The sequence below is a fragment of the Lutra lutra genome, chromosome 14, assembly GCF_902655055.1.
Source record: "Lutra lutra chromosome 14, mLutLut1.2, whole genome shotgun sequence".
Lineage (NCBI taxonomy): Eukaryota > Metazoa > Chordata > Mammalia > Carnivora > Mustelidae > Lutra > Lutra lutra.
Window position 1 is genome coordinate 53,704,142 of NC_062291.1, and position 20,566 is coordinate 53,724,707.

General features: G+C 37.6%; 1 protein-coding gene across 2 annotated transcripts in view; it reads left to right on the forward strand.

Annotated features, from left to right (window-relative positions):
- The window catches only part of BTAF1 (B-TFIID TATA-box binding protein associated factor 1), a 102,975-nt gene that overhangs the window by 24,657 nt on the left and 57,752 nt on the right, over window positions 1–20,566 (forward strand). For both annotated transcript variants that reach the window (XM_047701997.1, XM_047701998.1), the window contains exons 5-13: window positions 6,389–6,552; window positions 9,925–10,061; window positions 13,617–13,746; window positions 14,007–14,075; window positions 15,575–15,664; window positions 16,336–16,431; window positions 16,531–16,707; window positions 17,892–18,032; window positions 19,233–19,357. In XM_047701997.1, the coding sequence (XP_047557953.1) occupies window positions 6,389–6,552; window positions 9,925–10,061; window positions 13,617–13,746; window positions 14,007–14,075; window positions 15,575–15,664; window positions 16,336–16,431; window positions 16,531–16,707; window positions 17,892–18,032; window positions 19,233–19,357 (1,129 nt within the window). The remainder of the gene's footprint in view (window positions 1–6,388; window positions 6,553–9,924; window positions 10,062–13,616; window positions 13,747–14,006; window positions 14,076–15,574; window positions 15,665–16,335; window positions 16,432–16,530; window positions 16,708–17,891; window positions 18,033–19,232; window positions 19,358–20,566) is intronic.

The window sequence follows — 20,566 nt, forward strand, 5'->3', positions numbered from 1 at the left end:
TAAATCTTGGAAAGGAAATCATCCCATTGTCTTTAAACTTACAGAATCCATCTGGATATAAAATAAAATTTTTGGCTATTCAGAATTGATGCCTTGAGTAGAAAAAATGATATTTTTAATGGGTTTCTGTAAGTAAGTTGCTCTTTTGATTAAAACCAAAACAGAACAGTTTTTGTTGCTAATAAAATTAATTAGACACATCTATCTAGCTAAGTTAATGAAATGATCACTCGTTCATCTTAAAAAAATGTCAAATAGCCATTTACTCTTGCTTAATATGGCTTCTGTCGAAGGATCTCTGGTTAACCTCGGAACAACATAGGTTGTTGAAACGTGCAGGTCCACTTATGTGCAAATTTTTTTCGGTAAATTCAGTACGGTACCGTAAATGAATTTTCCTTATGATCTTAATGTTTTCTCTAGCTTAGTTTATTTTAAAAATATAGTGTAAAATGTACAGATATGTGTTAATTAACTGTTTATGTTATTGGTTTTTGATCAACAGGAGGCTATTAGTAGTTAAGTTTTGGAGGGGTCAAAGTTATACACAGATTTTCAACTGCTTTGGGCGTCGATGTCCCCAGTCTCCGTGTTGTCCAAGGGTCAGTTGTAGTTTACTTATTTTGGGGAAAGAAGAGGAGAATTTGGTTAAGTTCCAGAAAAGCGTAGTTTTTCTAATAAGGGAGGTAGAAGTCATTTCAAAAACTTTCTGATTTGAAAAAAATTCTCTCTAAACAGTAAGTTTTGTTTACTGATTTTACTGTTGTACTCATATGAGAGATCATTGGCCCTTATCCAGGAGTAAAAGTCAGTTCACCATTGTCACTTAAAAAAAATATGTATTTGGGTCTTATCCTTGAGATTCAGATTTAATAGCTCTGTAGAGAGTTCTAGGACATTGTATTTATTTAATTTTTATTTTAATTAAAAATTTTTTATTTAAATTCAATTTGGTTAACATATAGTATATTATTAGTGTCAAGGATAGAATTTAGTGATTCATCAGTTGCCTATAACACCCAGTGCTCATTATATCAAGTGCCTTCCTTAATGCCCGTCATCCAGTTATCCCACCCCCCACCCCAACTCCCTTCAAGAAACCCTGTGTGTTTCCTGTGGTTAGAGTCTCTTGTGGTTTGTTTCCCTCTCTGTTTTTATTTTATTTTTCCTTCCCTTCTCCTATGTTCATCTGTTTTGTTGCTTAAATTCCACATTGTCAGTGAAAACATGGGATTTGTCTTTTCTCTAACTTAAGTCGCTTAACATAATACCCTCTAGTTGCATCCATATCATTGCAAATGGCAAGATTCCATTCTTTTTGATGGTTGAGTAATATTTCATTGTATACATACCACATCTTCTTTACCCATTCATCTGTCGATGGACATCTGGACTCTTTCCATAGTTTGGCTGTTGTGGACACTACTGCTATAAACATTGGGGTGCAGGTGCCCCTTTGGATCACTGCATTTGTAGCTTTAGGGTTAATACCTAGTATAGTGCAATTGCTGGGTTGTAGGGTAGCTCTATTTTCAACTTTTTGAGGAACCTTCATACTGTTTTCCAGACTGGCTGCCCCAGCTTGCATTCCCACCAACAGTGTAAGAGGGTTCCCCTTTCTCTTCATCCTCGCCAACCTGTGTTGTTTCCTGACTTGTTAATTTTAGCCATTCTGGCCAGTGTGATGTGGTATCTCATTGTGGTTTTGATTTGTATTTCCCTGATGCCGAGTGATGTTGAGCACTTTTTCATGTGTCTGTTGGCCATTTGGATGTCTTCTTTGCAAAAATGTCTATTCATATCTTCTTGGGCTCTTTCCATATTATGGCTATTGTTGACATTGCTCCTATAAACCTTGGGGTTCATGTGCCCCTTCAGATAATATGTTTGTGTCCTTGGATGAATATCTAGTAGTACAGTTGCTGTAGGGTAATTCTATTTTTAAATTTTTGAGGAATCTCCATACCGTTTTCCAGAGTGGCTGCATCAATTTACATTCCCACCAACAGTGTAAGAGGCTACTTTTCTCTACGTCCTCACTAACATTTGTTGTTTCCTGACTTGTTAATTTTAGCCATTCTGACTGGTCTGAGATGGTATCTCACTATGGCTTTGATTTGTATTTCCCTGATGCCAACTAATGTGGAACACTTTTTTCATGTGTCTGTTGGCCATTTGTATGTCTCTGGAGAAAAGTCTGTTCATGTCTTTGCCCATTTCTTGACTGGATTTTTTGTGGGGTTTTTTTGGGTTTTGAGTGTGATGAGTTCTTTATAGATCTTGGATATTAGCCCTTTATCTGATATGTTGTTTGTGAATGTCTTCTACCATTCCGTAGGTTGCCTTTTGTTTCCTTGACTGTTTCTTTTGCTGTGTAGAACCTTTTAACCCTGATGAAGTCTGAGTAGTTCGTTTTTGCTTTTGCCTTTAGATATGTGTCTAGCAAGAAGTGGCTGCAGCTTAGGTTGCAAGGGTTACTGCTTTGTTCTCCTCTGGGATTTCAATGGATTCCTGTCTCACACTGAGGTCTTTCATCCATTTTGACTCTGTTTTTGCTTATGGTGTAAGGAAATGGTCCAGTTTCATTCTTCTGCATGTGGCTGTCCAATTTTCCCAACACCATTTGTTGAAGACTGTCTTTTTTCCATTGGATATTCTTTGTTGCTTTGTTGAACATTAGTTGGCCATAGAGTTGAGAGTCCATTTTTGGGTTCTCTGTTCTGTTCCATTGATCTCTGTGTCTGTTTCTATGCCAGTACTATACTGTCTTGATGATTATGGCTTTGTAATACAGCTTGAAGTCTAGGACATTGTATTAAAAAAAAAAAAAAAAAACTCTACGGGTAACTAATACATAACAAGGATTGGGAACCCCAGTTTTTGGGTAGCTCAGATTTTAATGCTGTTAAGTTGCAGTTTGCTGATTAGTGCTCATTTAAAATTCTCTAATTAGATTTTCTTTACACGTCTGTTTATCTGTGTTTGTTTCCTCATACAGGAAGGACACATACGTGATTAATATATGTGCTAGGCTGATCTTCCTTTGCAGTTGTGTAGGTTATTTCCTCCTTTCCCTGGAATGAGAAATCTGATTTTGGGTTCTGTGTGCGTGTCATGGACTTGTGATCCAGTCTCACTTTTGGAGGCCTCGTGTTTTTCCCTCTGAGAGAGCAGTCTTAAAGATTTTTTTAAAAAAGATTTTATTTATTTGACAGAGTGATCACAAGTAGGCAGAGAGACAGGCCGGGGGAGGGGTGTGGGAAGCAGGCTCCCTGCTGAGCAGAGAGCTCGATGTGGGGCTCGATCCCAGGACCCTGAGACCATGACCTGAGCCGAAGGCAGAGGCTTAACCCACTGAGCCACCCAGGCATCCCTTAAATTTTTTTTTTAAGGTTTTTGGGGTTTTTTTTTGACACAGAGATAGAGAGTACAAGTAGGCAAAGAGGCAGGGAGAGGGAGAAGCAGGCTCTCTGCTGAGCAGAGAGCCCGACATGGGTCTCCATCCCAAGATCCTGGGATCATGACCCGAGCTGAAGGCAACCGTTTAACAGACTGAGCCACCTGGCGCCCAGAATTTTTTTAAATAGCTTTATTGAGATATAATTCACATACCATACAGTTCACCTATTTTTAAAGTGTACAATTCAGTGGTGTTTAATATATTCACAGATACATGTGGTCAATTTTGGAGTATTTTCTTTATCTCAAGAAAAAACCCTATATCCTTTAGCTGTTAACCTCTGACACCCTACTTCTTTCCTTCCAGGCCCGAAGCATCTTTCTGTCTCTGCCTGTTATAAACAATTCTTATAAATGGAATTATCTAATATGTGATTTGTTTTTTTAAGAGTATTTATTTATTTGACAGAGAGAGAGATCACAAGTAGGCAGAGAGGCAGGCAGAGGGGGAGGGGGAAGCAGGCCCCGTGCCGAGCAGAGAGCCCCATGCAGGGCTCGATCCCAGGACTCTGAGATCATGACCTGAGCCAAAGGCAGAGGCTCAACCCACTGAGCCACCCAGGTGCCCCTAATATCTGATCTTTAGTGACTGGTGTTTTCCAAGGTTTATCCACCCTGTGATATATATCAGCGCTTATTTCATTTTGTTTCCCTAGGTAGTTTTTATTACTGGTTGTATCAATTTTTTAATTGTTGTGGCGTATAGATAACATAAAATTTACATCTTAACTGTATAGTTCAGTGATATTAAGTACATTTACATTATTGTGAGCCACTCTCCAGGACTCTTCATGTTGCAAAATGGAAACTTCATACAGTAGTCCCCCTTATGCACAAAGGATATATTTCAAGCCTGAAACTGTAGGTAGTAATACCAAACCATATATGAACTATTTTTTCCTATACATATAGAACTATGATAAAACTTAGTTTATAAATTACACATAGTAAGAGATTGACAACAATAATATAAAATAGAACTATTATGATATACTTTAATAAAAATTATATACATTTCTCTAGAAATGTCTTCCTGTAATATACTCACCCTTCTTGTAATGATGTGAGGTGATAAAATGCCTAGATGATGAGATGAAGTAAGGTGAACGACATAGGGATCATGGTGTAAGTGTTAGGCTACTATTGTTAGCCTAATGACCTTCTGATGATAATGTCAAAAGCAGGATCATCTGCCTCTGGACTATTGACTGTGGGTAACTGAAACCATAGAATGTGAGACCACAGATGAGTGGGGATTACTGTACCCATTAAACAGTTCCCATTCCGGGGCGCCTGGGTGGCTCAGTGGGTTAGAGCCTCTGCCTTCGGCTCAGGTCATGATCCCAGTGTCCTGGGATCGAGCCCTGCATCGGGTTCTCTGCTCAGCAGGGAGCCTGCTTCCTCCTCTCTCCGCCTGCCTCTCTGCCTACTTGTGATCTCTGTCTGTCAAATAAATAAATAAAATCTTAAAAAAAAAAAAAAAGTTCCCATTCCTCCCTCCCTCCAGCCCTGGCAACCACCATTCTACTTTCTGTCTTTATGAATTTGACTACTCTAGGTACTTCATATAAATAGAGCCATAACAGTTTTTGTCCTTTTGTGATTGGGTTGTTTCACTTAACATAATCTCCTTAGCATTCATCTGTGTCTTAGTATATGTCAGAATTTCCTTCCTTTTTAAGGCTGAGTAATATTCCAGTGTGTGTTTATACCACATTTTGTATATTCATCCATCAGTAGATACTTGGGTTGCTTCTACTTTTTGGTTATTGTAAACAATGCTGCTATCTTTGAACATGGGTATACAAATATCTTTTTGAATCCCTGCCTTTATTACTTTGGTTATATATCCAGAAAAGGAATACTGGATCACATTGTATTTCTATTTTTAATTTTTTTAGGAACTGCTATACTGTTTTCCATAGTGGGTATACCATTTTACATTCACACCAGCAGTGGACAAGATTTTCGGTTTCAGGGCGCCTGGGTGGCTCAGTGGGTTAAAGCCTCTGCCTTCGGCTTGGGTCATGATCCTGGGGTCCTGGGATCGAGCCCCATATCGGGCTCTCTGCTTGGCAGGGAGCCTGCTTCTCCCCCACTTCTCTCTGCCTGCCTCTCTGCCTACTTGTGGTCTCTGTCAAATAAATAAAAATAAAATAAATAAAATCTTTAAAAAAAAAAAGATTTTCGGTTTCTCCATATCCTTGCTATGTTGGGGACCCATAGGTGGTGTATTAAACTAAGAACATGTAGATTATAGATTATGACCTGCTGAATGAGAATGTGTAGAACGACCCATGTGGAGTTGGCACATAGCTCCCCAGCATCGAGTTCCCATTTTGGGGAAGTGAAAAACTCAGGTTGTTTTGATTGAAGACATGATTTTAGTTCACTCGCACAAAGGAAACAAAGTCACATTGGGCATGGAGCCTACTTAAGAAAAAAATAAATAAAATCGGTTTATTTCCCCAGGAATGGATCTCATTTTATATATATTTGATAATTAACAGTAGGGCAATGGGGGGATATGTCAATGAAAAGTCCTAGAGTGTTTTGTTAGGTAGAACACTATTTTTTTTTTTTTTTTTTTTATTAGAGAGAGAGAGAGAGCATGAGCACAGGCAGACAGAGTGGTAGGCAGAGGCAGAGGGAGAAGCAGGCTCCCCGCTGAGCAAGAAGCCCGATGTGGGACTCGATCCCAGGACGCTGGGATCATGACCTGAGCCGAAGGCAGCCGCTTAACCGACTGAGCCACCCAGGCGTCCCGCTAGAACACTATTTTTAACCATAGTTAGGATTCAAAGAGATTGAGTATGGTTTGTTTTGTTGTAATTTTAATAGTTAAAATTTTTAATCAAGTTTGGTCTTCATTTAGTAGAAAACTTCTTAAACAAGATTTAGAGGGAATGCATTTCTTTTCTGTTTAAAGGTGAAGTGGATCCTAAAGAGAGGATAGCACGCCAGAGGAAACTGTTACAGAAGAAACTTGGTCTTAATATGGGAGAAGCCATTGGAATGAGTACTGAAGAACTCTTCAATGATGAAGATTTGGATTATACCCCAACTTCAGCAGCCCTTGTAAACAAACAACCTGTAGGTAAAATCTTTGGTTGTTCAATTGCAAGTAATAACACAACGATTTTGGCTCATTTTGCCATGTAATTGCAGTTAAAAAATAAATGCTGTTCTTGTGCCATCATATTTTAGTATCTTCTTAAATGGATTTCTAACACCAGATACTTTTTTTTTTTTTTTGAAGATTTTATTTATTTATTTGACAGAGAGAGAGATCACAAGTAGGCAGAGAGGAAGGCAGAGAGAGGGAAACAGGCTCCCTGCTGAGCAGAGAGCCTGATGTGGGACTCGATCCCAGGACCCTGAGATCATGACCTGCGCCGAAGGCAGCGACTTAACCCACTTAGCCACCCAGGCACCCTAGTATCTTCTTAAATGGATTTCTAACACCAGATACTTCTTTTTTTTGAAGATTTTATTTATTTATTTGACAGAGATCACAAGTAGGCAGAGAGGCAGGCAGAGAGAAAGGAGGAAGTAGGCTCCCTGCTGAGCAGAGAGCCCGATGATGCACAGGGCTTGATCCCAGGATCGTGGGATCATGACCCTGAGCCAAAGGCAAAGGCTTTAACCCACTGAGCCACCCAGGTGCCCCTAACACCAGATTCTTAAGAGACAGAAGTTCAACCTACCTTGCAGACTCTGAGTTGACTGTTAGATAAAAGCTGTGGGGGATCTTTTAGGAGTCACTTCTGTTGAGAGATCCTAGTTGCTTTTTCCTTTGTTTTTTAGTGAAAAAAAAAAAGAAAGTAAATGCTTTGAGCGTGTGGAAGATAGTAAGGGCTAGTATGATGATACTAAAAATCTTTAGAGCTATGCCTTATTCTTTTATTTGAGAAAGTAACAGACATGATAACAAGGACACTTTCAAACAGTGCAGAAAAGTATACAATATGAAGTAAAAGAAGTTTTCAATAATTGACTTCCATGTCCTTGTCCCCCCAGGCAACCCTTTATAAATTACTTATACATATATACACGAGTATATGTGTCTTTTTAAGCCATATTTACCTTTTCCCATTCCATATAGCTGAATGTATCCGCATATACAGATTGATTATACATTTTTTTGATAGCTTCGTGCTCTGTTGTTGTATTGGCTGTACCATAACTTTGCTCTGTATTCCTCCCTTTTCACTATTCTTCCAATTTCCACTGGATGCCTACATGCTGCTTCTGCCCTTTTCTTTCTTTCTTGTTTTTTTTTTTAATGTCCCAAACTGTTTAAGCTCCAGTAAAAGCTTTGACTGTCTCCTCAGAAAAATTCACATGCAAATGAAATATTACCATTCGAGGGGTTTGGTATTCTTTCCTCTTGCCCCTGCAGTATCTTTTAGGGTTTCCTAGTCCTTGTTAGAATTCCTGCTTTGTAGTCATGCAACATTTACTTTCTCTTCTTTTGACCTTTGCCTTTGCCTTTATACTAGTTATTCTCTGAACTTTCAGATTTTGGTAGCTTTTTTAGGGTTAAGGGAGTATGTGTTGATGAATAACTTTTGCAGACAGGAAAATAATTGGAACATTCTAGAGGAAAAAAAGAGTATAAAGAGGCAGAAGGTATGATGACATCAGTAAGGAACAGAGAGAAATGGGGTACAAAGGGAAGCATAAAGTGTAAATAAATAAAGAAGACAATAGAATAAAGGAGGATGAAAATGTAGTAATGTGATCACAGTGTGGTAATTGTGTATGATACAAAAAAAAGGTGGGCCAGGTATATTAGAGAAAATAGGTTGTAGATGGAATAGTTGTATATGGGATGGACAACAGCCAGTTTGAGGTTTGCAGGATCCAAGTTGGGTTGGCCTTATAAGTCATGGACCTATGACAGGAGTTGTTTAATTTTGCCCTTTTCCCTAGGTTCATTACTGCTTATATTTATGCCAGTGGTCCCTAGACCAAGACTATAGCAGGGCATCCATGTGAGTGACCCTGATTGGTTGTCAAAGTGTGAATTTCAGTTGACTCTTAATCTGTTGAGAGCAGAGAGGATTTTTAGGCTTGAGTTCAGAGCATTTCTGTCTCATAGCCTTTATAATGTCATGAATGGAAAAGAGAGCAAAAACAGGAGATAGGGGCCCCTGGGTGATGCAGTCAGTTGAGTGTCTGATTCTTGGTTTCTGCTCTGGTTATGATCTCAGGATTGTGAGATCTCGAACCTGGAGTCGGGCTCTGAGCTTAGCAAGGAGTCTGCATAGTTTCTCCCTCTCCTCCTACTCTTCTGTGTGCACATGGGTGTGCTCTCTCTCTAAGTGAATGTATAAATCTTAAAAACCCCAAAAAACATAAAAGCAAAAAACAGTAGACAGTGACTGCTTAAGAAGGAAGGAGCAAGGGGCGCCTGGGTGGCTCAGTGGGTTAAAGCCTCTGCCTTTGGCTTGGGTCATGATCCCAGGGTCCTGGGATCGAGCCCCATGTCGGGCTCTCTGCTCTGCAGAGAGCCTGCTTCCCCCTCTCTCTGCTTGCCTCTCTGCCTATTTGTGATCTCTGTCTGTCAAATAAATAAATAAAATCTTTATAAAATAAAAAAAAGAAGAAGAAAGGAGCAATATGGGCTAAGTTGACTATAGGATGCTGGATCACTTATGGCTGTAATTTTTAGTTCTTTCAACAGATGATTATTAGTTTATTGATGTTCTCTATTATAACTTTTCGGTGGTGTTACGGTTGTTATTTTGTTTTTATTTTAAATCTGGTATAATTTAACATACAGTGTTAGTTTGTGGTGTACAATTTATTGATTTAGCAATTTTGTACATTACTCAAGCTCATGAAGATAAGTGTACTCTTAATCTCCTTCATCTGTTTCACCCATACTTCCATTCACCTCCCCTCTGGTAACTATCAGTTTGTTCTCTATAATTAAGAATCGTTTTTTGGTTTGTCTCTTTTTTTCTTCTTCGTTCGTTTGTTTTGTTTTTTAAGTTCTACATATGATTGAAATCATATGGTATTTGTCTTTCTCTGACTTACTTTGCTTAGCATTATCCTCTCTAGATCCATCCATGTTACTGGAAATGGCAAGATTTCATTTTTTATGGCTGAATAATATTCCATTTTAGCTATATACTGCATCTTCTTTATTATTGTGGTTATTTTGAAGTATCACCTTTTCAAAATCCTCTCTGTGGGTTATGATCATACATTTGTGCCACATCTGTGACAATAAAAGTTAAGAACTCAAGCATCTTTTGGGAATTGGAAGAATAGGGAAAAAGGAAGAAGAGAATGAAATTATGGTAGAGTCAGACAACAAAATAGCATGATACTGTTAAAATGTGGTCAATTTGGATATAGTGAAATTTATAGTCATAGTCCTCTTCTGAGGCTAAGATTGTGGGTATTTATTTTAACTTCAAAAGTTAAAACAGCATTCTTTTGTTCTTTTAGACTCTCCAGGCAGCTGAATTGATTGACTCAGAATTTCGAGCAGGAATGAGCAATAGACAAAAGAACAAAGCTAAAAGAATGGCCAAGTTATTTGCAAAACAGAAATCCAGGGATGCAGTGGAAACTAATGAGAAGAGGTAGTAACCTTTTTTTGCTTATTCATTTGAAATACTGATGCTTTGTAGCTTAAATCTGTGTCTGCTTGATTTTTAAAAAAACATTTGCTGACATTGTCTTTGGCATGGAATACCATTTGGATTGTCGTGCTCAATTTTCAGAGATTATTTACTAGTTCTAGGGAGGAGGACAGCTTCCCCAGAATAATTTACATATGAAGATTTTTTTTCTTACTAATTGACCTTTGGGCGGAGGCTGAAGCTCTTCCAAGGGAAGTGCATTCGAGATAGAGAGAACAAGTGTAAATGCCTTAATCATAGACTGTTCAAGAAACAGAAAGACAGTATGTCTAGGATGAGTAGACAGAAGTGAGGCTAGTACAGTGAAGTCAGAGAGAGATGGTCTAAGGGCCACAAGTTAAGAAAACTGGGTGAGTATAGAACTGTCCCAGCATTACATCATCTGTCTTCCAGCCTGGGGGCTAAGCCAAATAGCAGGTAATAATGCAGGTTTGTTTACCTAATCTTGTTGTAGGAAAAACTCCAGACAGAATCACTGTCCTCATTTTATTTTTATTTATTTATTTTTTATTTTTTTAAAGATTTTATTTATTTGACAGAGAGAGAGAGAGAGAGATCACAAGTAGGCAGAGAGGCAGGCAGAGAGAGAGAGGGAAGCAGACTCCCCGCTCAGCAGAGAGCCTGATGCGGGGCTCGACCCTAGGACCCTGAGATCATGACCTGAGCTGAAGGCAGAGGCTTAACCCACTGAGCCACCCAGGCGCCCCCTCATTTTATTTTTAAATGAAATAACAAAAGTGGTATCTGTGTATGATTTGGAACAGCATTTCCTTTTTTTTTTTTAATTTCTTTTCAGCGTAACAGTATTCATTGTTTTTGCACCATACCCAGTGCTCCATGCAATCCGTGCCCTCTCTAATACCCACCACCTGGTTCCCCTAACCCCCCACCCCTCGCCCCTTCAAAACCCTCAGATTGTTTTTCAGAGTCCATAGTCTCTCATGGTTCACCTCCCCTTCCAATTTCCCTCAACTCCCTTCTCCTCTCTAACTCCCCTTGTCCTCCATGCTATTTGTTATGCTCCACAAATCAGTGAAACCATGTGATAATTGACTCTCTCTGCTTGATTTATTTCACTCAGCATAATCTCTTCCAGTCCCATCCATGTTGCTACAAAAGTTGGGTATTCATCCTTTCTGATGGAGGCATAATACTCCGTAGTGTATATGGACCACATCTTCCTTATCCATTCGTCTGTTGAAGGGCATCTTGGTTCTTTCCACAGTTTGGCGACCGTGGCCATTGCTGCTATGAACATTGGGGTACAGATGGCCCTTCTTTTCACTACATCTGTATCTTTGGGGTAAATACCCAGTAGTGCAATTGCAGGGTCATAGGGAAGCTCTATTTTTAATTTCTTGAGGAATCTCCACACTGTTTTCCAAAGTGGCTGTACCATGGAACAGCATTTCTAAGAGTAGTTCAAAACAACCTTCTTCTGAAGCACTTTGAGGAATGTACTAAAGTACTGTTTTTGATGCTCCACTTAGCTGTGTTGAATCAGGATCTTTAGTGGTGGTCTAGAAGTGTTTGAGTAAAGGGTAAATTAAATGCATGAGAACTTAAAAAGCTTTTTTGCAGGTGACAGAACCTTTTGTTTTTTCCATTCATATAAAGCTAAAAAAGTAAGTGTCCATGGCATTTATTTAAAGACTAGGCACAAAGGGGGAATAAATAACAAAAATCTACTTGCTATACATTTTTACTTGGGGTTAAATTGTTTTTTTGTTTGGTAGGGGGTTTTTTTAGTATGAAAATTTTATGAAGCTTTATTAAACTACAAAGTTTTTTAAGTGAACAACTTACTAGGATTGTTTATAGTAATTAATGTTTCTGTTGGTTTTGTTCATATAAGCACATTTATAAATATTTGAATATTGAAATAGTTTGACCTTATTTTTCAGAGTTTATAATTCATTCATTCCACAAATATTTATGACTGCCTTGTAGGTGCTAGATACTGTTTTAGGCCCTCAGGATGCATTGATAAATAAAATAGATAAGAATTCTGCCTTCATGGAGCTTGTATTCTAGAGGGAAAAATAAATGAGGAAGAAGAGGGGCACCCGGCTGGGTCAGTCAGTATAGCATGCAACTCTTCATTTCTGGGTTGTAAGTTCAAGCCCCATGTTAGGTGTAGAGATTACGTAAAAGTAAAATCTTTTTTTTTTTTTCAATGATTTTATTTATTTGAGAAAGAGAGCATAAGTGGGGGTTGGGGAAGAGGCCGAGGGAGAGGGAGAAGCAAGCTCCCCACTGAGCAGGGAGCCCAATGTGGGGCTCAGTCCCAGGACTTTGGGATCATGACCTGAGCTGAAGGCAGACGATTAGCTTAACCGACTGAGCCACCCAGGTGCCCCCAAAATAAAATCTTTTAGAAAAAAGAATACAAATAAGTAAATATACTGTGTATATATGCATATATCATGTTAATGATAAGGGTCAAGAAAGACAAAGGAGAGAAAACAAGGAAGGAACATGTGAAATGTTTTGTGGGGAGTTTGAAATTTTAGGTAGGATGGTCAGAGAGGGATTCACAGAGGTGGCTTTTCATTAAAGATCAGAAAGAAGTGAGGATGCCAGTCCTATGAATATTTGGAAAACACATTCTAAGTAGAGGAAGAGCAAGGGCAAATGCCTGGAAGGAGAAACATGCCTAGCAGTTTCAAGGGCAGTATGATGACCAACCAGTGTGGCTATATTGGAGAGAGCTAGGGGAAGAATAATAGGGAGTGAATTAGGGGAATAATAATTAGGAATGATATTCAGGAGGGTCAGATTTCTTTCATCACCTTTAGAAAAAATGGTTGGTCAAATAAATCATTAAGATGGGGAGGATATTTATAGAGAATAATGCTGTGTATACCTTAACTGTGCTAATTGTCCTTTCTGTTAATATTGAATAAAATAGTTTTTATTTGCCTTCTCTTTTGTAATGCTTTACTATACTATTTACTGAGGCTAGCCTCAGTATTTTTGTTCCAGTCATAAAATAATATTTCCTCCAATTTTCTGGAAACATTTTTCATTAGTCAGTTACCTCTATTTTTTCAAGAACTAGTATGATTATAGTATGTTACTCAGTGTATTAGTTCCTCCAGGGTACAAAATCCTAGTAAAATTATGCTGGGCCAGATTTAGGTTGTTAGACCAAGACAGTTTAAAAAGGAGAAGAGCTGGTTGTTGAGAAGTAGTAAAAAAGACTTGTTAGATTTGAGATTCAGTTTGAAAGCAAGAATTCACAGACCTATTTTACATTTAGCAGTGAGGGTAGGAAAATATAAATATAAATATATATACATTATATATTTTTAGGAGAATATATTTTACTCAAAACTTTTTAAGTGGTTAATCTTATTTGGTATATGAAATTTTAAGCAAACCGTATAAGTAGAATATGGCAAAACATTTGTTCAAATGATGAATTCTCTTATGTTCTTTGTGGTTCACATTATTCCTTATTCACTTTTTTAAATGGTGCGTTTTATTTTTTAGCAATGATAGCACTGATGGGGAACCAGAAGAAAAGAGACGAAAAATAGCAAATGTTGTTATTAATCAGTCTGCAAATGATTCCAAAGTCTTGATTGATAATATTCCAGATGGTTCTTCCTTAATTGAAGAGGTACTATTGAAATGTCCTAAGGTGTCTTTTGAAATTGTTTATAATTTTTCATGCTAATGTGTCGGTAGATGGTATTTAATAACCTAGCCATTGAGAGAAATTTTATTATAAGATCTTTACCTCATTAGTAAAAAAATTATTTAAAATTTTAAGGCCTATTATTACTAGATCTACAAATAAATGCACTTTATTAAATTACTTAAATCGTTAGCATAAAACAGATCTTTTGGATTATTAGTAATTCTGTTTTTCTTATTCAGACAAATGAATGGCCTTTAGAAAGCTTTTGTGAAGAACTTTGCAATGACCTTTTTAATCCCTCCTGGGAGGTAAGATTTCTTCATTCCAGCTTCTCTCAGCTCTACTTTTTTTTTTTTTTTTTTTTTTTTTTGCTAATAAAGGGAGTCATGTCCAGCACAGTCTGTTTTGTTAGGGTCCCTGTTCTTCCTTGTGTACCTCTTCTCTGACCCAGGCACTTCATATCAATCACCTTCTAAGTAGAAAACTTGAGACAGATTTTTATGTTTCATACACATTTTGGTCATATTTCTTTAGTGAACTGTTCATTTCTTTTCATTTTTTTTAGCTGTAGTATAAGGACTTGCATATCTCTCCTAAATAGTAAAAACTTCTTTTTTAAGTGGACAGTTTTGATTAAGAGCAGTAGTTTCCAAACCAGCTTTTTAGTCTCAGAAATACTTCTTTCAGTCTCAGAAATGTCTTTTTTTTTTTTAAGATTTTATTTATTTATTTGACAGAGATCACAAGTAGGCAGAGAGGCAGGCAGAGAGAAAGAGGGGGAAGCAGGCTCCCTGCTGAGCAGAAAGCCTGATGTGAGGCTCAATCCCAGGACCCTGAGATCATGACCTGAGCTGAAGGCAGAGGCTTAACCCACTGAGCCACCCAGGTGCCCGTCAGAAATAAATCTTGATCAGATCCCAATATGTAAAAGAGATGAAAGTGAAGTACCTTTGATTGAAGTTGAGGATTGGTGGTCTCAAAGCATTCTGTCCTGCATTAGTTGGCTTCTGGGTAATTTAAAAAGCACTGCTTTGGAATACCTTTTAGCATTTCTGTTCCTTGGTGTACTTCTGTTTAAAGTTATTCAGGTCTTTTTTTTTTTTTTTTAAAGATTTTATTTATTTATTTGACAGACAGAGATCACATGTAGGCAGAGAGGCAGGCAGAGAGAGAGAGAGGAGGAAGCAGGCTCTCCACTGAGCAGAGAGCCCGATGCGGGGCTCGATCCCAGGACCCTGAGATCATGACCTGAGCCGAAGGCAGAGGCTTTAACCCACTGAGCCACCCAGGTGCCCCAAAAGTTATTCAGGTCTTAAATTGAGTCTTGAATACGTGAGTGCAGCATCAGTGGCCCGTTTCCTTCTTTCAGTGACACTTCAGAAAGCCACGGGGTGACAGTGAGGCATTAGTCATGAGACAGTTGAATTATTTTCTTTTCACATTTATCCTGGTAGGTTTGGAACTCAGTTTTAATATATATATTTCTAAAATATTGATGTTGGACTTAGAGGATAATGCTGAATGCAGATAGAGGGTAGGGGAGTGACAGCCAAATAGATTATTATCCCAGAAGGATTTTAGAATAATTGTGTTCTTAGTTTGATTTTAGAACAATTTGACATAACCAAATTGTGAAATTAATATATGTAATTTTTCTTAGAGAACAGAAGAAAAACATTTTTTCGAAGTGTCGCTGAAGTTTATTCTGATTTCTTAAAAATTTAATATCCGTTTTCATATGGAAGAAAAGTTAAACTCAGTTTCTTAAGCATTTAGTCTCTGACATTTTTTTCTTGTTTGTTTTTAGGTTCGGCATGGTGCTGGCACTGGACTTAGGGAAATCCTTAAAGCTCATGGAAAAAGTGGTGGTAAAATGGGAGATAGCACTTTAGAAGAGGTAAGTGTAGTAAAGGACTGGTTATTACGAAGTTTCAGTAGTTGGCTTCTTTTCCCAAGACAGGGAAGTTACAGAGTTTGGGCCATGACATAGAAATGATAAATAGTTAATAATAAGAAATATGGAAAGATGAATATGAGGAAGAAAGTAAAAAGGTTAGGAAGAAGTCTGTTTATTAACAGAAAGAATGAGTTTATGGGAAAGATGTTCAGAAACATTGAGTGGAAAAATATGTAGAAACAGGAGTATTTGAGCAGGATATAATGGATTGGGAAGTAAAGTAAGGAATAAGAGGATAGTTTGGAGGTCACTAAGCAATATAATTGGTGTAGCATGAGATGCTAGTAATAGGATAAATAATAGATACATGATAGATAAGATTGAAATCAGAGCAGCTTTGAGTAGTTTCTTAATTTCTTTTGGAGTGCAAGTAACATAATAGAATTCATGAATTTTAAAGATTTTGGTATGGTGTTTGAACCTAATCAGTCAACAAATATGATGTGGTTAATATTAAAGGTAGTAATTGGGACTATGCTATGTTTTGGTTATTGTCAAACTAAAATAGTCTGTCCCAATATTTTAGTTTTGATTTTGGACCTGATGTTTCCTCAATCCCCAATATGAAGTACGATCTTGATCTGTTAACTAAAAAATGATTGTTTTAACAGATGATTCAGCAGCATCAAGAGTGGTTGGAAGACTTAGTTATTAGGCTCCTTTGTGTTTTTGCATTAGACAGATTTGGAGACTTTGTTTCTGATGAAGTAAGTATCACCAAAAGGAGGCTTTGCCCAATCAAATTTCAAATTCAACAGAAAAAGTTTTTTTTGTAAATATGAGTTTTCTTCCTTTCTCATTCATAGGTTGTGGCACCAGTTCGTGAAACTTGTGCTCAGACATTAGGTGTGGTGTTAAAACACATGAATGAAACAGGAGTTCATAAGACTGTGGATGTGCTGCTTAAGTTACTTACACAAGAACAGTGGGAAGTTAGGCATGGTGGTTTGCTAGGAATAAAGTATGCTTTGGCAGTTCGTCAGGTAAATACTTCAGTTTTTGAAGCATGTATGGGAGAGTTTTTTTTCCCCCTCTTAGTTTACTTTCATTAATTATATGAAATGCTCCTAGATTCTTTATGTTACAGATAAGCCAGTATTTCAAGATTTGCCTTCTTGAGGTAGTGTCATAGAACTAGGTGGAGTTGGGGCTGCCTGGGTGGCTCAGTGGGTTAAGCCTCTGCCTTCAGCTCAGGTTGTGATCTCGGGGTCCTGGGATCGAGTCCCACATCGGGCTCTCTGGGAGCCTGCTTCCTCCTCTCTCTCTCTACTTGTGATCTCTCTCTCTGTCAAATAAATAAAATCTTTAAAAAAAAAAGAAATAGGTGGAGCTAATAAGAATTAAAGTACAAATCAAAAGATGGTTTGTTAGGTTTGAAAACCTGTTCCTGTTTTATAGCAATACCAGTTCTCAGGGAGGTTTCCTAGTGTAGGATCATACGAGTAGCCTGGGTGGGCTAGCTCTTTTGGGGAGATTGAAAAAATAGGTTGGAGTTAGGAGAAGCAGGAAAGGATGGCTTTCTTGCCTTCTTCTCTGCCCGATTTTGGTTATCTTGGTGTTGAATAAGGAATAGAAGCTGAGGTTCCAGCACCTCAACATAGCCTTACCTTGAAACATGTTCTGATGTTTTACGCCACATTGAATAATAAAGTACTTGATACGGTTGTAGTCTTTTTCAAATGGGATTAGTTACACATAGGCTTCTATTAAGTTATTTTTGTTTATATGACTTTTTTTTTTTTTTTTAATTTTTATTTGTTAGAGAGCTAGTGAGCACTAGTGGTGGGGGGAGCCCGAGGGAGAAGCAGACTCCCTGCCCAGCAGGGAGCCTGATGCAGGGCTCAATCCCAGGACCCCAAGATCATGACCTGAGCTGAAGGCAGATGCTTAACTGACTCAGCCACGCAGGTGCCCCGTGTGATTCCTTTTTAATAAAGATTGGGATTCATGAGGTGCCTGACTGGCTCAGTCAGAAGAGTATGTGACTTGTGATCTCAGGATTGTGAGTTCGAGCCCTACATTGGGTGTAGAGATTACTTAAATAAGTTAACTTAAAAAAAAAAAGATTAGGATTTAAGCTTTCTTATAGTAAATTTAATTAAAAAAATGTTTAAGCACAATAATTTAATTGCAAAAAATTAATTTATTTTGATGTACTGTTTTACAGGATGTAATTAATACTTTATTGCCTAAAGTCTTAACTAGAATAATTGAAGGACTTCAGGACCTTGATGATGATGTCAGAGCTGTTGCTGCAGCATCATTAGTACCTGTGGTAGAAAGCCTTGTGTATCTTCAGACACAGAAGGTAAATTAAATATTTTTGCATTTTCTTCTACAGAGCTTGTTTACATTCGGGGTATAGAGTATTATTAAAAACTGAGTATTTGTTAATCCTTCATCCTCCATTTTTTTTTTTTAATTTTATCTTTAAGTAATCTCTACACATAACATGGGGCTCAAACTTACAACTCTGAGTTTGAGAGTGTCATGTTCTACCGTCTGAGTCAGCCAGACACCCCATCCTCTATTTTTTTTTTTAAGATTTTATTTATTTATTTGCCAGAGAGAGAGCAAGAGTGAGAGAGTGAGTGAGCACAAGCAGGGGGAGCAGCAGGCAGAGGGAGAAGCAGGCTCCCCACTGAGCAGGGAGCCTGATGTGGGACTCGATCCCAGGACCCTGGGATCATGACCTGAGCTGAAGGCAGATGCTTAACCAACTGAGCCACCTGGGCATCCCGCATCCTCTATTTTTCTTATGATAGATTGTGCTCTGATGTGTACAATTTCACTTACATATTATCCTTGAAAGGAGTGAACTTTGTCTACTAATCCACTTCCCTTTCATGTACAGAATATACATAGGGAACATCTTTGAGAATAAAACAACCATTTCTTCTTTATTTCACTCCTGGTTTTCAGACATACGGGATTCTTTTTTTTGTTTTGATTTTGGTTTTGGCTTTAGATTTTTTAAATCTGGTTTCATTTTTTGAAATGGCCTCTTTTACGATATGACTTTCTTTTCTATTATTAAGACCAGAACACATATATTTGGAAGTGCAGCAAGCAGTATTTACTTAAAAGCTCAAAAACTAAATTTGTCTTTTCGTGATGATTAGTATTGTTTTAAATATATTAAAGTTACTTTACACAGAGGGTCATGTCTTGTGTGTGTACACTGTATTGTTTTCAGAGTTTGTTTTTTTACATAAAATAGAGTATTGGCATAAAATGGAGTATTGGCTATCTTAATTCCTGAATTCTCCCTTCCATTATGAGCCTGGTAAGAAAGGGAAGTGGGAAGTACCAAAGTAGAGTTGAGTGGCATTTAAAGAGGAATAGAGAATTACTAAAGGCAAGTAATGTCTCCTTAATTTTGCTCAAAACTGGTACTGTCAAAGGCATGGGGATTGTAAATGTTTTTGAATCATTAGGGGCTACAGTCTGGTGTGGCTTGTGGATATTTTGTGTAAAATAAATGTTTTCTTAATAACTGATCTTATAGGTACCCTTCATTATAAATACATTATGGGATGCTCTTCTGGAACTAGATGATCTTACAGCTTCAACAAATAGTATTATGACTCTTCTTTCATCCTTATTAACTTATCCTCAGGTCCAACAATGCAGGTAATTATTTGTAGTTAGTGGGAGTAAAGTAAAAAGTGTTTACATACATTTCCAGATAATGAAACCTAAAAATGAAAGTCTAGCATCTTTAAGATCAGCACCATAAGTTGGGGATGTCAAAGACTACTATTTTCAAGCAGCCTTTTCTTTTATTCTCTAACCACCAGTACATTTGGGGCAGGAAGGTAAAAAGGTCATATTCTTTACCCTTGGGCTATTTTGGTTATATAATTTTTCATCTTGCTCATCCTATGATAGTTAACTTCAGAAATAGAATCACTGCATATTATCTTCATCTCTAGCCCCAGAATTTAGAATTTCAGCTTTATTTAGAGACATTTAGCTAAAGAATTATCATTGAATATCAGCATTATATTTTCCAAAATTTGCTCCTCTGTGAACTTTTTCTTTTTTTTAATGTCTTTTTTTTTTTTTTTTTAAGATTTTATTTATTTATTTGACAGAGAGAGATCACACAAGCAGGCAGAATGGCAGGCAGAGGCAGAGGGAGAAACAGGCTCCCCACTGAGCAGGGAGCCTGATGTGGGACTCAATCCCAGGACACTGGGATCATGACCTGAGCCGAAGGCAGAGGCTTTAACCCACTGAGCCACCCAGGCGTCCCTGAACTTTTTCTTTGTAATGTTCCTTCCAGCTCTTCCTTTTGACTTCAATAATTACTCATCAGGAAGGGAATACATAATAATGTAATATAATGTCCAAAGGTAGAGATTGAGTGAGGCCAAACATAAACCAAAAATTTTAAGTGTCACCTGTTTTCCTCTCCTGATAATTGAAATAAAGTTCAGCTCATTAATGTTTTCCCTACCTTTTAGTCTGCCACTGAATTATACTGTTTCTATTAACAGTATCTTTGGAGAAAAAAAATAGCACACACACATAAAAATAGTATCTTTGGAGATATTGAAGAAAAAATTCATATGCAACTCTAAAAACCACAGATGAGAAAATTAAGTACTGTTCATTCTTAGCCTAGTGAGGATGTTTCGTGAATATTCATATGATTATGATTTTAAATGATTTCTGGCTCTTTGAGATGTATTAAAAATATGTACAGAATATTTCAAATAATACTGAACCTTCTGGGAACACTCAGTGTTAAATTTAGGCCAGTAGGGCAGCCTACAAGATGGGATAGCAAAGTAAGTGCCTGTAAAAGCAAAGGAAGAGAAAAAGTGGTAGTGCATA